This window comes from Rhinolophus sinicus, chromosome X (genome assembly GCF_036562045.2).
Source record: "Rhinolophus sinicus isolate RSC01 chromosome X, ASM3656204v1, whole genome shotgun sequence".
NCBI lineage: Eukaryota > Metazoa > Chordata > Mammalia > Chiroptera > Rhinolophidae > Rhinolophus > Rhinolophus sinicus.
Genome location: NC_133768.1, coordinates 87,700,568 through 87,719,904, shown reverse-complemented (window position 1 = coordinate 87,719,904; position 19,337 = coordinate 87,700,568). Strand labels below are relative to the sequence as shown.

At 42.2% G+C, this 19,337-nt stretch overlaps 1 protein-coding gene across 1 annotated transcript; it reads right to left on the bottom strand.

The window, feature by feature from the left end:
- Nucleotides 1-791: 791 nt before the first annotated feature.
- LOC109446445 (testis-expressed protein 13C) lies at nucleotides 792-2,360 on the bottom strand. The gene has a single exon (XM_019729836.2). The coding sequence runs from the start codon at nucleotides 2,358-2,360 to the stop codon at nucleotides 792-794; it is 1,569 nt and encodes a 522-aa protein (XP_019585395.2).
- Nucleotides 2,361-19,337: the final 16,977 nt, after the last annotated feature.

Below are 19,337 nucleotides of genomic sequence, written 5' to 3'. Positions count from 1 at the left end.
GTGAGGGGATGAAGAAACAAAAATTGCTAGCTACAAATTATTCATAGGGATGTAAATTGAAGCGTAGGAAATATAGTCAATAATATGGTAATAACTATGTATAATGCCAGGTGGATACTAGATTAGTCAGGGGGATCACTTCTTAAATTATATAAATGTCTAACCACTATTCTGTACACCTGAAATTAATATAAAATAATATTGAATGCCCTCTGTAATTTTTTTAAATGGGGCGGGGGAAGGTGAAGGCAATAAGAGGTTTAAAATTTCAGTATAAAATAAGTCATGGAGATGTAATGTACGGCACAGGGAATATGGTCAATAATAATGTGATAACATGGTGCTTATCGTGGTTGCTGGACTTATCATGATGATCACTTCTTAATACGTATAAATGTTGAATAACTATGGTATACACCTAAAACTAATATATTATTGTATGTTAGCTATATTTTAATAAAAACCTTTAAAAAATACTGAGACTCAAAAGCAATCCCTCTTTGTTCAAGTTAATACAAAAGATTATTAACCAATGTTACTCCAATAAATTTAAATAAATTTAATTAAATGTTTTTAAAAAATAATATAAATCCTTATTCATTTGTGTATGTGTATTCACAATGATAAAAAGTTTAGTTTAGGTAATGGGATAATGGACTATTTTAATTTTCTCTATAATAATTTTGGTTTCAAATTTTCTATGAAGTAAATGAGTTACTTTTTTATCACAAAGGGATGAGGCTTAGGAAATTGGTTTTTCTTTGTAGTATTTCTTACTTACCATCCTGGAATTAGTGAGTTTGTCCTGGGTCCAGGTCTCCACTCTCAACTACCATATTGACTTTCTTGCATCTATAGCAGGCCTTGCGCCATGAAAAATTGAACCCTTTACACCATGGACAGTTCCAATTCTTTGGATTATAACAGGCAGACATTTCCTGATACTGGGATTCTGAGGCTCTTTTCCCTTTTGGTTGCTTGGCCTTCTTCCCCTGAGGCTGCTGTTTCTTTGAGCTTTTGCTCACACTACTGCTCTTGCTACCCCCACGCAGCGACGTCTCCTGGAAACTCTCTGGACCTACTTCTTGGCTATGGCTCTTGCTGTTCCCCAGGGGGTACTTCTTCTGGAGAATCACTGGACGTTCTTCTTGGCTGTGACTTTTGCTGTTCCCCAGGGAATACTTCTGAGACATCACTGGACTTTCTTCTTGGCTATGGCTCTTGCTTTTCCCCAGGTAATACTTCTTCTGGGACATCACTGGTCTTTTTTGTTGGCTATGGCTCTCGCTGTTCCCCAGGGGGTACTTGTCCTGGAACATCACTGGACATTCCTTCTGGCTGTGGCTCCTGATGTCATAGAGGGAGGTTATTTCCTGGGGAAACACAGGACCTTCCTCTTGGCTCTGGCTTGTGGTGTCCCCTAGGTGCCATCCTGCTTGGAGAATCTCAGAATATTCTCCCTGGCAATAGCACCTCTGGTCACACAGCAGGGCCATCTCCTCCTGGGCCTCCACTGCAGCCCACATACCAGGTGGGCAGATCCCTGGAGGAGGCATCTGTGGTGCAACTGCTGTTTCTGCTGCTGCTTCTGCTTTCCGGACTGCTGAGGGTGGTAGAGGTGTCGAGTATGTAAATCCCATTGGGAGTGAGGCATGGAATGGAAATGGATGTGGCCCTGGCATTGGCAGAGGGGGTTGCATGGTCTGGGCCCAGGGACTCGGGGGTCCTGGCATGTAAAGCACAGCTGCCGGGGCTGCCATCTGAGTCTCCAAATGTGGCATGCCCTGCACCCCTGTGGTCACCATATTGCCTTGCTCCTCCGTATGCATGGGCAATGCTGCAGCCCCAAGCTGCTGGGCTCCCGGCACAAGCACAACCTCCTGAGGCGGCGGATCAGCCTGAGCCAACCTCTCTACGTGGAGCAGTCGCCCACGCAACACTTCGCGCTCATCTATTGCCTGGCGCAGGGCAGCCTTTGTGCATCGTAGCTGTGAGGCCACCTCGTCACACTCCACGCGCAGCCACTGCAGCTGGGAAGCCAGAGCCCGGGAAGTCACCTCACGCTCTTCCACCTGTTCCCGCAGGAACTGGACACCAGGCACCTGCTGCTCTCGCTGCCTCGCACCCACACGCACACTCAAGGCCAGCGCACTCCAGGTGCAGGCCCTCTTGAGGGCTCGAGGCACCTGAGGGTCAGCCAGGATAGCCCGAAGCTCGTCCTCTACCTCGTTCCAGGGCCGTGAGCGGAAGGTCATGTAGAAATCCGAGCTGCCTCCATTCATAAGGATTTCATTGTTGATGAACCAGATCACCTCTTTGTGGCGGAACCCACTCGCGTGTTCCCCAAAGTTCACGGCCATGGCTGCCGTGGCCTAGTCAACGTACTGCCATACAGGCGATGAAACCCCTGGTGCCGCTTCTGCTGCTGCCGCAATCACAGCAAACCGCCACCACCGCTGCGACCACTGGTTAAGGCCGCGGCCATCAACAGGTCCGCCCCTGACCTCTTAGCTCAATCCTTAGTCAGTCCTAACCCAGTCCCGGCCTCCTTCTTGGACGAAGATCCCTCACTCCCTCATTTTCCTTGCAAACAGTAAAGTAGACTTCCTCACCACGTCAAACCCGCCCAGGAGACGACGTACCACGTCACAGAGACGAGTCACGCAATGTCTGCTGGGATCCACCTTCCTTGGTAGGTCGCCCCCTACAGGGCTAACAGGTGGGATCGCTCCACTGGGTAGTGCAGTGTGCACCGACCGCTAGGAGCCACTGAGGATCTCTTGGAGACACTCATAGTGGCCACTCACGCACCCAGGGGCTGCGATGGTACTGTCAAACACATACGCATACACAGTCCTGGTCTAAAAAGAAAAGTGGGTAAGAGGAGGTCAGAAATTTTCTGGGAAATGGAGGGTATTGAAGTGATGAAGACTGGAGTTTCAGGATCCCCAGGTTTAGAGAGGTTTAGTAGGCTGCAAGCTTGGGGTCTATCAAAACCCAGAAACAGGGCAGGACAGTGTTAACAGAGAAAGCTGTGCTCACACTACTGCTCTGGGATAGGCAGTGAGGCTGGCCCTTGGGTCAGCAGTAGGAACCAGGTGAAGGACAGCAAAATATGCCACCCCAAACTATGCCACTTTGGCATATCGATTATTTTGAATTAAAGTTACTTAAGAAACAACTGCAAGAAGGACACACTGACCCTCCTTTGTCTCCCTCAAAGCAGAAAATAAACCTACCATGTGAAAGATACTTTCCCTATATCAGGAGGGTAGAAGACATCCTTATCACCAGAAATAGGGAATTTACAGCTCAGAAGGCTGTATAAAACAAAACAAATCAAACAAAAAAATCCTTGTTACTGCTTCACTAATTTACACCCCCAAACCTCTTTTTCTTGTCAATTCTTCACAAACATATTGTTTGTTTATTTGGTTGTTTGTCTGAAAAACATAAAAGCTATCTGCTTTAGTCACTTGTTTGAGTCTCATATTTTTATCGGGATCCCATACATACAGAATTAACTTTGTGTGGGGACAGAGCCAGGAGTGCAGTTTCCAGGCTCTCAGCCTCACATAGACAGGTGCTGGCTCAGGTAGTAAATGGCCATCAACTGTGATTGGATGGCCATCAGCTGTGGCTAGTTGGCCATCAGCTGTAACCAGTGACCCATTAGCCACTAATATAACTGCTGTGGCTGGCAAGCAGAGATTGCTAGAAGAATGGGGGCTAGCAAGAAGATGGTGGCTGAGCCTGCAAGCGGAGCAATGAGGGTTGAGAATTGTATGGCCCCTGTTTCCTGTTTCTCCAACCCAGCCACCAGTGAGAATATAGTGGTATGACTCCCCTACCTATGGCTCTGTGGGTGTTCTTTTTTGGCCTCACCATATCCTACATTATGTGGGGAGCGGGAGCAGAGACCCCGCAGGCCGCCCCGCACGACACTTTGTTTTTTGTCCTGCTGACCCGTTGTATGTCAATTTAATTATTTGACCAGCTGAAGAACCTAAAAGGGAAGAAGGGAAAAGTTTTCTGCCCTTACACTGTAATGTAAGGGTTTTCTGCCAATACCCTGTACATGAGTGAAGGGAGAGCCTGGCAGCTATAGGGAATTACAGGGCTCAACCTCTCAGTGCAGGCTGGTGAGGGGCACTAGAAAGAGAACTGATGTGATGGCTGAGGGGATACAGAAGAAAGGGAAGCCAGACCAAGATGTTATAGGAAGCTATCAGGAAGAAGCTATCAAGAACAGGAGGCCACAATAAGGATGAGTGATCCAAGTAAGTCAGTGAAAACAAGGGAAGGACATTTCAGATTTCAGCATTTCAAGCTGGAGGATTCTGATGGACAACGTTTGTCAGTATTTATGGGAGAAGTGCTTCATAGTGAAGATGCTGGCTCTCAGATGTTTCTGGGGGCTTCTAGAGGACACCACAAGCTGATTAATGAAGATTTCCACTGTGGAATGGGGGGAAGGAAACTGCTCTTTACTCATCTCCTTCTCTTTTACCTCTCAGTCCTCATCTTATCCTCAAGCCTCCTTCATTATTCCCACCTCTCTTGTCCTCACAGAATTTTCTCAACTTTATAGTTACCTTTCACCTGTAATTTGGATCCCAGCCTCTCACATATTCTCAGGTTGTTCAATCCAGTCATAATCTCTCTACTCTTCTCTATTTTAGCCTCTTCCTCTCTATTCACTCCTTCCCAGTTATGGTATGAGCATGTTCAAGCATCTTCCATGCTGCATAATGTTTTTGTCTACATTTTCTGTACCTTAATTTCCATCCATAAAATTACAGAAAACATTCTAAGAGCACCACATAAGGGTGACCCTCTCCCCTCTAATAATCCAAGTTTCTTCTAACTTGACCTTTCTATAGTCTTTGAGTCTATTGACCACTCCCTCTTTGAAATCCAACCCTCCCTTTCATTCTATGACACCAAACTCTATTTTTCTTCTTTCTGGCTGCTCCATCTCAGTTCCCTTTTTTGCCTTCTATGTTTCCATTCACCCCTTAAATACTGGTGTCCCCTTGAGTTTTGTCCTCAGACCCCTTATTTTTTCCAGGCCATCTCCCTCATTCCAAATATTCTTTCTGTGTAATCCCATCTATTCTCTATTCTAAGCTACCATCATTGATTATTAAATACTCCAAAAACTTTATATCCAGTCCTGTTGTGTGTCTCAAACTTCAGTTTCAACTAACCAACAACTTCCTAGAACCCTTCACCTGGCTCTTCCATAGGCACCTTATGCTCCACAAGTTTCAAATTCATCAACACTACTTTGGACAACTGGCTTGCCAAGTTTCTTAAAGGATCTGAAGACCCACATCCTCAAAGAGTGGTTGCAAGGATGAAATAAGAACATATAAATTAATTGTCACTTCCATCATCTCATCCTTATTACTATTAAATAAGTCTTCCTGCAGAAAGTGAGGCTTTATCTGGGATTTGAAAAATGTGTAGAAACTACATGAGGACAGTGAGGGGAAAAACAAACCTGAAATTGACAAAAGATATTTCTCTGCCATTTACCAATTGACTGCTTGGCCAAGAATTGTAGCAGGTCACCCTGTTCTGCCACATCCAGTTGAATTATATTGCTCAATTCATGTAACAACTGCTTCTTGTGTTTTCATTCCATTATGTTTTTAGAAGCTGGCATCTGGTTCCCCACCTACCTGCCTTCTACATTTCAGCTATTTCCATGGATGCTCTTTGCTAGAGCTACACATCTGACACCACCAAGGAGGCACCATGTGTGTACTGGCATTTGTGATATTTCCAGGATGTATGCTGCCTTCTGGGTGCTTAAGGCATTATCAGCCTTTGATCAGAAACAAAACATATTCTGTATATGAAAGAAGAAACAGTAAAGTTGTTGGTGAGTAGAATTAGGACTACACTTGGAATATACAGAAAAGTGAAAACATATATTAAAAGGATATAATTATGAGGGTAAATGATTTAAATAATAATAATAATAATAATAATAATAATAATAATAATATCTTCTTAGGTCAGTAATAAAAAAAATAAAAGAAAATAGAAAATTCCAGTATGATCCTGAAATATTAAAAAGCCACACTCAGTGTGTTTATCTAGCTCTCTATATAGGTAACCAGATAAATTACAGCTTTGCCTGAAAATAAAAACATTTTCACGCTTTGACCAGTTCAACTTGCAAAGCGTTAAATAAATATTATAAGTTGCAGCACTGTTTTGCTACTATTTAAAAAAAAAGTATTTGGGTATAAGAGGAGCAATTATCAATACTACAAGCTCTAATTTCCAAATTGGCACTAATCATCATTGCATATTAAGTGAAAGTAAAAGTAATTCCATTTAAACTAAAACTAAAGTTGTTCACTGATGATCTTTTCAATAATCTTTTGCATAGTTGCATTATAAACAATACTGATAGTGCCAATAAAAAGTTTCTCTTCTGGGATTTTTATACAGAAATAAATAATATGTAACTTTTTAGTACTTACTATGTGCTAGGTGCTGTGCATATTTTGTGTGCTTTATCTTATACAATAATCACCACAGCCATGTGAGTTAAGTAACAGTATTACCTCCATTTTTAAAATAAGTAAATTGGGGCTTAAGAAAGCTAAATAATTTTTACAAGGACCTACAGCAAGTGTATGGAAGCCAGAACTAATACCTTGATTGGTCTCAGTACAAAACTCATGCTCCTAACAGTACACTTTACTGCCTACAATGACACATTTCCCCAGAACTCTGAGACCTAAACTAAGAAAATCAACACATGATAGATGTGATAAGATATATGCAAATGTCATGCTAAAAGAGAAAATATCTTTCAGTCCAAAAGCAAGAACACACTTGCCTATAACCTATTTGATAGCCTAAACATATTTTTTAAATGAGTCAAACAAAGAAAAATGAACAATTTGAAACATAGGAAAGCAGGAATCAGAGAGTACAAATTGAAATTGGCGTTAAAACCTGTACAATGTAGAGGGTGTTCTGACCAATGCATGGGAACATTCCAGTCCCCTGGCCAGATCTTTCTCTGTAATGGAGACAGAGGCATCAGACCACGAGATTTCCATGGCAAAATTCTGTGAAAATCATCCAATCAATTCTAGTTGTACTCATTCCACCTTCACCTCTCATCTCCTGATAATATTTGGACTTCCAGTATAACTTACAAGTATGGAAGATGCTCCCTGATCATCAACCCAAGTATTGCAGACTGCTAGACAGTTGTACTTGTCATTGTAAACTAATAAACCAGCACTCAGATTTTAGAAAATGACCCCTTTTTAATTAAACTAATATAAGCTAGTGTCTGAGAAATTGGTAACATTTGGGTACCTGATTGAACATCTGACCTCTAGAGCTGAGAAGCATATCCTGGGATGGGGCATCCCCTCAAAAATTCATCCATCCTAGGTGACAACTCTGTCATGATTCATGCCACTACAGGTTCACCTACATGACCTAGACTGATCAAGATAATCATTATAGTTTCAGGGAGTTTCAGATATGCCATTTGTAATGCTTCTCATTGTCTGAAAACCCTACAGATAGTTGAAATTACAAATAATATTTTTAAAAACCTAACAATTATTACCCCAATAAACTTTAATTAAAAAAAAAACACTTTGTTTACATGCTACAGTAACTGCCAACATACCACGAAAGCAACACTCCTCCCAGATGTTCTACTTCAAGAATTGACCTTCTATAACTAATGAAAATTAACAATTAATTTTAGATGTGTTTAATAGAATATTATTGCTTTTGATTCACCTATTTAGGTCATCATTGATCATATTTGTAGTGGCAAGCTTTCCCAGGAGACTTATTTCCTACTCTACCCCTGTCATCTTACTTCTGTTTGCCTCTCATTATTTTTTGTCAGAGAGCTAAAAATATTACATTACCCTTCTTGGATTGCATTTTAAGTTGACACAAAAAGTAGAATACAATCATATGTTCTCATCTCTGCTAGTGTATTTGTATGTCAGGGGGGTGAATAGACCCATGAGTGATAGAATCCATTTGGTATGAATCCAGACCACATTACAAATGGTTCTATGAATGAGTGTTATAATAAAAACATAAGAAATGCCTTTACGTCTATCCATATCACTGGTTAATGATGCTCCTACAAACAACCTTTCTTTTATTAATAAATCTCATGGATCTGCAACTCACAAAATTATCTTAAAAACTTAAGAATTTTTTTTTTAAATCTACATCATGTTGTGGAAGTTACAAATCCCAGTGCTCTTCTACCTGCTCTATGTAAAAGAAAGGAAAGGAAAATCCTTATATTAATGATAAATATTACTCTCTTAGGTTCCCACTCAATCATCAATTTCCTGGATTCTGGATCCTATACTCATCACTATATCATAACTGATCTTGGTTGGGTCACAAATGTTTTCCCAACTGTAAGCTTCAAAGAAGATTTTTTTCAACCCTTTCTTTACTGACCCTGTCTACTGTATTTGGTAACGACAATCACTCCCTCTTTCATGAAATTCTTCACTCTTGACGTCCAGGATACCAGACTCCTCTAGTTAATTTAGCACATCAACAATCATTCTTATTTTTGTGTGTGTCCCTATTCTTGCATTCGCTCAGTAAATATTGATGTTTCCCAGAGTCTGCATCATTCCTCTTATCTTCTCACTTTATACCTTTCCCCAGATGATCAAAGTCATGCTTAAGTTCTCAAACATTACCTATATACTCATAACTCCTACATCTATATCTCTAACTTATATTGCTCATTCAGGTGTAAGACTTGTACTGAAATGCATGCTAAATGTCTTCCCGAAACGTTAATACCACAACTGAACTCATCCGTAAATCCCATCCTCTGCTCCCTCTATAATTATTTGGTACCTATTGTCATCATCTACTCAACCACAAAAACTGAAAATTTCAAAGTCACCAAGAGTCCTCTCTCTCCTTCCCTCCCCCATATCTATTTGGTTACTATGATCTCCTTAATGTTCCTTGGGCCTGTCATCACTTTAACATCCACACTACCATTACCTAAGGCAACCATCATCATTTGCCCAGACAAGTACAACAGTTTCCTAACTGTTCTCACAAACTCTTATATATTCTCCTTTAAAATTATCTTCCAAAAAGCTTCCAAGCCAATCTGTTTTAAAATCTACATATAAGCACCATGCTTAAAAATAGTTTAATGCCGATATTTCCTACACAGTAATGCTCAAAATCCTTAATATGTTATTTAAGCTCCTCATGATTGTCTCTGTTGGCCTTGCAGATATCATTTTTCATTCATTCATTTATCAAATGCTACATTCAAGCAGTGTTGAATTGTGTGTAGTCCCTCATACATGCCTTCTTTCTTCTATTTCCTTCTCACGTGTTCTACTGTCTTCTCTTCCTAGTTCCAAACTCTCTTCACCTGGTTAATTTCTAATCATATTTTAATATTCAAAATATTAATAGATATCACCTTATCCAGAAAGCATTACCTGACGTGCCCATGTCAGTCTTTTATTCCCTATCCTATGTGCTACTCTGTCTTAGTCATCTTAGTAATTCCAGCATCTAGCACAGAGCCTGTTACACAATGCACATCTATTGAATGAAGGAATTCCAAAGGGTAAGCCCTAGATATTAAATATGGAGATTGAATGAAGTGTTCTAAACTCGTCTTTTCCTGTACAAATGTCTAACCCTCACCTCATGTTCTCAAATTAAGGAAGCCTACTGTTTATAGTCTACTGTTGAAGATCTTGCTCCTTAATCATCCTGATTACTTGTTACTTATATTTAGAATGTCTCAAGCTCAAACACATCTTCTAGATATAGGGGTAATCTTTAATTTTTTATACAAAGTAGAATATTGTATTATTTATGTTTAATATCCACCATGATTATGTTCATTAATTTCTTGACCTTTTGGCCACAGCATCATCCTAAATTGATGTCTTCAGGACAGTCATGCATTCAACAAATATTTAATAAGTGTTTCTTTTTTGCTACGAGGTGATGATTCATCGCAACAAACAAAAACAACTAAAAACTACTCTCATGGAGCTTTCATATTGTTTCAGGGGTGGGAAAAGTCAACACAGACAACAAACAAAGAGTGAACAATAAAATATGCATGGCAAGTGCTATAAAGGAAAAACCAACGGATATATAGTGTCCTTGGGTACACAGAGAGACTACTTTAGACAGACTCACAGCTTCTTTCTATAAATGTAACTGATAAACTAGGAACCCATTATCCTATGAGGGTAATTTGGATTATTTCCCTCAAAAGCATGCTGTGTACCACACTAACTCTCACTTACCACTTTCCTCCCTTTCAAAGTCCACTCACCTTTAAAAGTCATAACTACTTTCTAATCAATGACACATATTCCAATTCATTTGAGCCAGGAAAATGTTAAAAGTGGTCCCACAGAGTCCCTGGTTGAATTCACCTTTTTGCATTAAAGAAAGTTAGAGTGATCTCACAGAGAATGATTTTTCCTGTTTTACAACCTCCAACTTAGTATTTCACTACATGAAAGACTATGCTGACGGCCAACTTGGCAAACGTATTGTCAACTCACTCTTTCACATCGTTTTGTTCAACATTCAGCAAATATTGATTACAAATTTATGAAAAATAAGATCACCATTTATACGTATGAGATATCTGTTTCCATTTATCTACCCAGAGAAGTGCATGCCTAGCATCTGTGTGTCTTTATAGTTCCCTTCTCCTCATGGACTCAGAAATTCCCTTCAAAGAGATAAAGCTTTCATTTCTAAGTGACAAACTAACCCCAAAAGATCTAACTGCTAGTCTTGTTGATAGAAATGAAGAGAAAGAGAAAATGAGAAGATCTAAGAAAGTGGCGATTTTTAGCCAGCAAATTAGAACTCTTATGTGGGGAATTGTAGTGATTATAGTGGTATTTGCAATATTGAGAATTTCCATAAGTCCCTGGGTATGTCCTTTGTTAACAGTGAGTTTACAGTGGTATTTTCTAAAATTTCCTGATCATAAGAGTCATCTGGGTCACACGTAAGTGATGCAAATTATCAGGCTTTCTCTTTTTGGTTATCATTTAGGAAGCAAACTGATGGCAGGGAATCTGTATTTTTTTACAACTGTACCAGGTGAATATAATGACCTGACAGGAGGAAACACTGATCTATATTACTGTCTTCATAGAATAAAGAACTTATGTAAATGGATTCTAAAAGTTTTCACAAATAATAGATGCCTGCTAAATATTTTCATCCCAGTCCCCTTTTTCCTTGTTTTTGTGTACCTTTTATGAAATTATGACACTTAAGGAGGTTTGTACATCTCACTTCTAAAGCTCTGCTTCCTATGTGAAAGGGAAATCAAGTTCTTTCATATTATTGTGGCCTTCTCCCACAATTTTGCCATATAATCCAAACACTTTTACTCAGCCAAATGCCATATTACTTATCATGTCAAACATTCTTGGTAGCTCAATTTTATTTACCATTTTGTTTAGGCTATTCATCAATGTTATTTTACATTTATCATGATTTCCATTTAGCTTTCAAATCTCAACATTTGTGTTAGGCTTAGAGTAATTATGATTTTATCCAATTTGTTATGCTTTGGGAAAAATAGATTGGTGTTACTATAGCAGTATTTTAATCAGAACCATCATAGGACTAATAGGGGCAGAGCTAAAACTGTAAAAAAATTCTTAATTTTCAGTCCAATACTCTTTCCATCATACTTCCCTGTCCTCGGCATGCATTAATATAAAGAATTATAAATGCTCATTTCAGAACAATAAACAAATTATTAGCTATTATTTATTCTAGGACAACTTGATTCTCCTAAATTTGTAAACCATTTGTGCTCAAACTGAATAACATTTGGAGTAAATGTTAATTTCATTCTTGAATTATCAAATATAATTAGCGGCATTGTTATTCATTTCTAACCTTTTTATACTTTTACATAGAAGAACTATATAAGTCAGTTTTAATTGTAAGGTGAAAAAAAATTCCAAAATGCATTCATTTCTGTTGACCTGAGTTCCTCAGAAATGATATCATTACGGAAACTTCTAGTAACACATAGATTTTTAAATGTGGCATGTCACCTAATATGACTTAACAAAAGTTTACGGGCTAATCATAAGTTATCTTTGAACTTATATCCTCCTTTATATTGTTAGTTTCCCATTCATATGTCTTGTTTTTCCAAACTATATGATAAGCTCCTAAAGAGTAGAAACTACATGATAAATCTCTGATTTTTACCCAGAACTTAGTAAATTCTCATTTAGTAAATGCATGCTATTTGGTTGATCACCTACCTTCTCAAAATGGGACCTCTTGGGAGCATCTCAGTGGTTCAGATCCCTGCCTAAAAGTAGGTGAATGACTAAACCATAGTTTGCACAAACTAGCAGCCCTCAACTGAATCTTGCCTTCATCTAATAGTTGTCAACAGATGTTTAAAAGAAACAATCTCAATAGTCCTACATCCACACCCCTCTGTCATTTGTTATCTGCCTGTCATAAAGCAGCCACAAAAGCTATTCTCCTCATGAAAATCTCAGAGAAAGACTTTATATATAAATCACCACCCAGATGATCAATACAGTTTGCTTGGTAAGCAACTCAAGTTTCTCCATTTTTATCATTTTCTTTTCCCTTTTCCTCTTCTCGGTGATCAGAGACTAGACAACAGCTTGCACGTTATAAATCGTATATTGGAAGACTGTGACCAAGTCACCTCTTAGCCATCCATTCTTCAGGAGAAATAAGCCTAATTCATTTCACTTATCTTCACAAATCTATTTTAGGTATCATTCATTCTATCGCCCTGCCTCCAATATCACCTTCTCCAATCCCCACCAGCACCACTGATTTGAGCCAAATATAAACAGAACCATGTTAATTCCCTACCATAAACTCTTTCCTCAGCTCCCCATTGCCTATGCGATACGTTGGAATTTCATTAGCATGCAAGGCCGACCAAACTTCTATCAAGTTCTTTTACATAACGCTCTCTGCTCTATAGATAGGACATAATAAGTTATTTCTGGTGATAATTCTTATTTTGGGCAAGGCCCCTAATTTAAATTATTGTGGGTAGTTAAGTGGGGAAAGAAGTTTCTCTTGAGCCTGCAGGGTCTTGGTCGCCTTTAGCTCAAAATAATCCACATACCACACAGGCAGATCTCAGAGTGAATTGTTCTGCATCTCTATGTAGCAATTCCTTCCAAGATTGGTTTGGTCTATCGATTGTTCACAAAGAAACAAATAATTATTAATTCAATTAATCTTGTTAATCTTCATGGGTACATCCAAAACTCCAGGTGCACATTATATGTGGGGTGTGAGTAGAGATTATTTTCAAATGAATGAATGGTCTGAAGTTACTTTCTATAAAAAAAAATCCAAGTTATCCAAATAACGTTAAAAATTCAAAGTAAAAATTTATTTTTATAGAATCTGAACTAGTTCATAAAATGGCAGAAAGAGGTCTTTGTTGCTTTTGTATAACAGATTCTGAGAGGTTTAGATCTATAAGGGAACCATTGCAATTAGTCTCACTTCCATTTTACTGGTTGAGGAAACTAAGTCTCAGAGTTTACATACTACTGGTAGTCGAAGCTGTATAGGTAATAAACAGTAGAGCTGGAAATCAAAACAACCTCTTTTATCTCTCTTTTCATTGTGTTTTTACCACACTACACTAGAAGTACTTGCCCTTTTTTGTGCCATAGACCCTTTTAACAGTCTGGTGAAGCTTATGAAACTCTCCTCAAAATAATACTCTTAAATAAATAAAACACATAGGGTTACAAAGAACCTAAATGTATTAAAATATACTTATCAAACTGTTTAAAAATTGTGATATAGTAAAATATATCTTCATTAAAACATTAAGTAACAAGATCTATTGGCAAGTTTAATAACTATTCTAACTTTGCAGTAATAATGAGCATATTTTGAGATATCTAGAAGAACTAAATGTGATTTATATGGATGAAAAAGTGCCAGGTACAGCTAATACAACTGTGGGTTTTGGGTTTGTTTGTTTTTTCTTACATTGATAATTGAAGGAAGTGCTACATTTCATTAACAAAATAATGAAAATGATTAATAATTTACCTATACAAAATCATGGATACCAGATACTTGAAACTATATATGTGATAAAAATGGATGTAGATTGACATATACACACACAAACACATGCACATGAGTATAAAATTGGGGAAATCTGAATAGGATCAGTAGATTGCATAAATGTTAATGTCTTAGCTATGATATTGCACTATAGTTTTGCAAGATATTGACATTGGGGGAAACTTGATAAAGGTTTCACAAGACTTTTCTGTACTGTAAAACTGCACGTGAATCTACAATTGCCTTAATAAAAATTTCAGTTAAAAAATTGATACTACAAGTTAAGAACCCTTGCAGTATCAAAATCTTGATGTAGTATTTCCCCAAGTCTTCTGGAAGATGTGTTCCAAAGAATATGAAAGAAATATTTTTGAAAAGCTCTAACTCAGATGGTCCAAGCGTATTTGTCCACTAAAAAAAAGAGAAAAAGCTTATTTTTATGGAATACTTATTAGTACCTCAAGCAAACTTGCATTCCACAGACTCCACTTTGAAAGTGCTACCTTGTTCATCACAGGATCATTGTCATGCGGGAGACCCTGCTCGCTGCACCATTTGTCGTGCTGGGAGGCCTGCGGGGTCTCTGCTCTCGCTCCCCACATAACGCAGGATATGGTAAGGCCAAAAAGGAACACCCACGGAGCCATAGGTAGGGGAGTCATACCACTATATTCTCGCTGGCGGCATCCGCCTTTCTGCAATCCGCTCTTTCTAGCCCAGCCACCATCTTCTTGCTAGCCCCCATTCTTTCTCCCTTCTCTGCTAGCATAGCCACAGCAGTTATATTAGTGGCCAATGGCTCACTGGTTACAGCTGACAGCCAACTAGCCACAGCTGATGGCCATCCCATCACAGTTGATGGCCATTTACTACCTGAGCCAGCACCTGTCTATGTGAGGCCGAGAGCCTGGAAACTACTTTCTGGGGCTCTGCCCCCACACTCCACCCCTACAGGCTCTCGCCTCACAATCTACGCGACAAGCGTCTTCCGCGAGGGGACCTGTGCGAGGAGCCTGGGGGTGAATGCAATATCCTGGACATAGCCAGGCTCTCTGGGCACAGCCAGGGTTTCTCAGGGCACCACCAGTGCTTCTGGGCACGGCCAGACTTCCTGGACTTCTTAGGGTACCACCTGTCTTCCCGGACACAGCCAGGGTTTCTCAGGGCACCACCAGTGCTTCTGGGCACGGCCAGACTTCCTGGACTTCTTAGGGTACCACCTGTCTTCCCGGACACAGCCAGGGTTTCTCAGGGCACCAACAGTGCTTCTGGGCACGTCCAGACTTCCTGGACTTCTCAGGGTACCACCTGTCTTCCCGGACACAGCCAGGGTTTCTCAGGGCACCACCAGTACTTCTGGGCACGGCCAGACTTCCTGGACTTCTTAGGGTACCACTAGTTTCCCCGGGCACAGCTAGGATTTCTCAGGGCACTGCCACTCTCTGTGGGCACAGCCACACTTCCTGGACACAGCCAGGGCTCTCAGGGCACTGCCACTCTCTCTGGGAATAGCCCGACTTCCTGGTCACAGCCAGGGTATCTTCAGGGCTCTGCCAGACTTCCTGGACTCAGCCAGGGCTCTCAGGGCACTGCCACTCTCTCTGGGAACAGCCCGACTTCCTGGGTACAGCCAGGGTATCTTCAGGGCTCAGCCAGACTTCCTGGACTCAGCCAGGGCTCTCAAGGCACTGCCACTCTCTCTGTGCCTCTCGGGGTGCCCTGCTGGAACAACAGTGACTCACAATCAAGGTGCTTACATATTCTCAATGGTGGCCAGTCAAGACACAAAAGCAAATATCCCCCAGTTCCACTACATGGTGGTATGTTCCCAAACAAACAATCAAGCTGTCCATTAAATTAGGAATGGAATGCAATTCCCCATAGTCCATAGTCATTCGCCAGGGCTGTCTGGGGGTGAGGGATGACCTTGACCTCACCCTTATCTCCCACGGAGGACTCAGCAAGCGTTACCTCCTGGACTACAAGTCCTGCATCCGGGCTGCCTGAGCAGGAACTTCTCCGGCCCACAGGACTGCAACGACCTTCGCTTTCTCCGGCCTGTGCTGGTTGGGGAACCGTCCACATCTTTCCACCTCTCCACGGGGCTCCATCTCTCCAGCAGCTGCATGGCTTTTCCTGTGCTGGTGGGAGAACCGTCCACGTCCTCCCACCCCTCCACGGGGGTCCAGCTCTCCGGCAGCTGCTCCTCCTGGTCTTCCAGAGACTGAGTGTTCATACACACAAACTGCTCCACCACTCTTCGGAGAGCTTTGGACGGCACCATACCCTGCTCGCTGCGCCATTTGTTGTGCAGGGCGACCCTGCTCGCTGCACCATTTGTCGTGCTGGGAGGCCTGCGGGGTCTCGCTCCTGCTCCCCACATAACGCAGGATATGGTAAGGCCAAAAAGGAACACCCACGGAGCCATAGGTAGGGGAGTCATACCACTATATTCTCGCTGGCGGCATCCGCCTTTCTGCAATCCGCTCTTTCTAGCCCAGCCACCATCTTCTTGCTAGCCCCCATTCTTTCTCCCTTCTCTGCTAGCATAGCCACAGCAGTTATATTAGTGGCCAATGGCTCACTGGTTACAGCTGACAGCCAACTAGCCACAGCTGATGGCCATCCCATCACAGTTGATGGCCATTTACTACCTGAGCCAGCACCTGTCTATGTGATGCCGAGAGCCTGGAAACTACTTTCTGGGGCTCTGCCCCCACAATCATGTCAGCCCTTATAACAACAGATCATGAAAAGCATTTGTTGGGACAGAGTTCCAGAGAGCAGTTTCCAGGCTCTTGGCCTTACATGGAATGGTGTTGGCTTGAGTAGTAGATGGTCATCAGCTGTGACTAGTTGGCCATCAGCTGTTACTGGTTACCCATTAGCACTGATATAACTGCCATGGCTAAGCTAGCAAGTGCGGGTTGCAGATTGCAGACAGGCGGATTGTAGTTAGCAAGTGAGGTTTGTTGGCAGAGAAGCGGACTGTGGGTTGCAGATAGTGTGGCTCCTGCTTCCTGTGTCTCCAAACTTCCTGTATCTCCAACCCAGCTGCCAGAGAGAGTATAGTGGTATGACTCCCCTATCTATGGCTCCATGGGTGTTCCTTTTTGGCATCACCATGTCCTGCATTCTTATTTGGGGAGCGGGAGCTGAGATCCCGCATGACACCGTGCATGACAGCATTCAAGATAGCATTTGTGTTAGGATATTATAGCACACTATTACCACTCTTCTTTCATCATTGCTTTTGAGCTACATGGTTTACTTTGGGGTGGTGCCTGTTTAGAAGGTGTCGTGTGGGGCGGCCTGCAGGGTCTCTAGTCCCACTCCCCACATAAGAACGCAGGATGTGGCTAGGCCAAAAAGGAACACCCACGGAACCATAGGTACAGGAGTCATACCACTATAGTCTCACTGGAGGCACTATACTCTCACTGGAGGCTGTATCCACACGACCTGCAATCTGTTGTCCACTTCTCTGCCTGCCAACCAAACAACTGACCAACCAACACAGCTGCGGCAGTTATATCAGTGGCTAATTGGCTAACTGGTTACAGCTGATGGCCATCTACTACCCGAGCCAGCACCTTTCCATGTGAGGCCAAGAGTCTGGAAACTGCTCTCTGGGACTCTGTCCCCACACTCCACCCCTACAGGGTCTCGCCTCACAATTTATGCAACAAGCGTCTTCCGCTAGGGTCCCTGGGTCACATTAGCCTACAGGCACCTATGGATGAAAAGAAACATTAGTCTTAGGAACCAACAATGGCAAATCCCTTCCATCTGGGAGGATACATGCTAGCTTTTTGTCCTGGGAAAAGAGAGTCACTGCCACTGGCACCTTTCCCGGTTTGTGGTACCAGACCTTTATGGCAGTGCTTGGGATCTCTTGCGTAGTTTCAACATGTAATAGAACAGGGGACCCCATAATAGGCCATAGTGAGAGCACATAGGTTCCCAGCAACATCATCCCGGGATTGGGACCTCCGTATACTACAGTCACTTGCGGTGGTCACTCAGCCACCATCCCTGGCGTCACTTGCAAATCATGAGTCAAACCGGCCCCCCATGGGGCTATCAGGCCCAACCATCGACAGTGGGGGCTTTTGACCTGCCAGGGCCAGGTCCGTTGCTGCCGTTCCCCTGCTTTCAAGCATGTGGGTACTGGCAGCAAAATGTTTCCATTTCTGCCGTAGCCTGGCTTTAACAGAGTCTCACTTGTAGTAACTTGTAATTGAATGGGAGCGGCCATTCGATGTAGCAGAGCTTCTACTGGTGCAGGCCCTTCCTGCCGTGGTCTCTCATTCAGGATTCTCGAGATGTCCCATAGATGCAAGGCCCAGTCACATATTGTGGGAGGGTGTTTTGACACCTGGGGGCCTTGCTTCAAAAGGCTGTTGTAGCGTTCAATTATGCCAGCTGCTTGTGGGTTATACAGGGTATGAAACAACCATTGTACATTCATGCTGGCAGCCTAGCGTTGCACTTCTTGTCCCTTAAAATGGGTACCCCTGTCACTTTCAATGACTTGGGGATGCCCAAAGAGGGCACACAGCCATGTAAGAGCAACCACTGTATGCCACTGATCCACAGCCAGACACAGCCACGCAAACATCAACCCCGCAACAGTGTCCACTTCTGTGAACGCATACATCACATTGCGGGCCTGAGGCAGGAGTCGAATGTAATCCACTTGCGAGCAAGTGAGGGGCACCCTCCATTGCATAATCTGCTGTGTCTCCCAGGGGAGACTCCGCCTTTGGGGGCTGTCCTGGGCACAGACGGCACAATCATAGCAGGCATCTGCTATCTCCTGCCATTTCAAAGGCAGACTCCAGCGTGTGTTCACCCGCCACATGGTTCGGCTTCCAGCATGCTGCAATTTTCTATGCAGCCAATCGGCCACATCAGTGGCAGGAGCCCATTCTAACCATCGGACCCGTGCTAGGGCGTCTGCTTCATCATTACCTAGGAACACTAAGGGGCAGTGACCTGTGACATGCATTAGGGTCACCTCCTTTCTCTGCCCTAGGTCTCAGAGGTTCTGCCACGTGGCTTGACCCTAAAGTGCACGGTGTCCTACCAACCAGTTTTGGTGTTTCCACGTAGGGAGCCACAACGTTAGGCCCCGGAACACCACCCAGCTGTCAGTACAAATAACTAGGGGC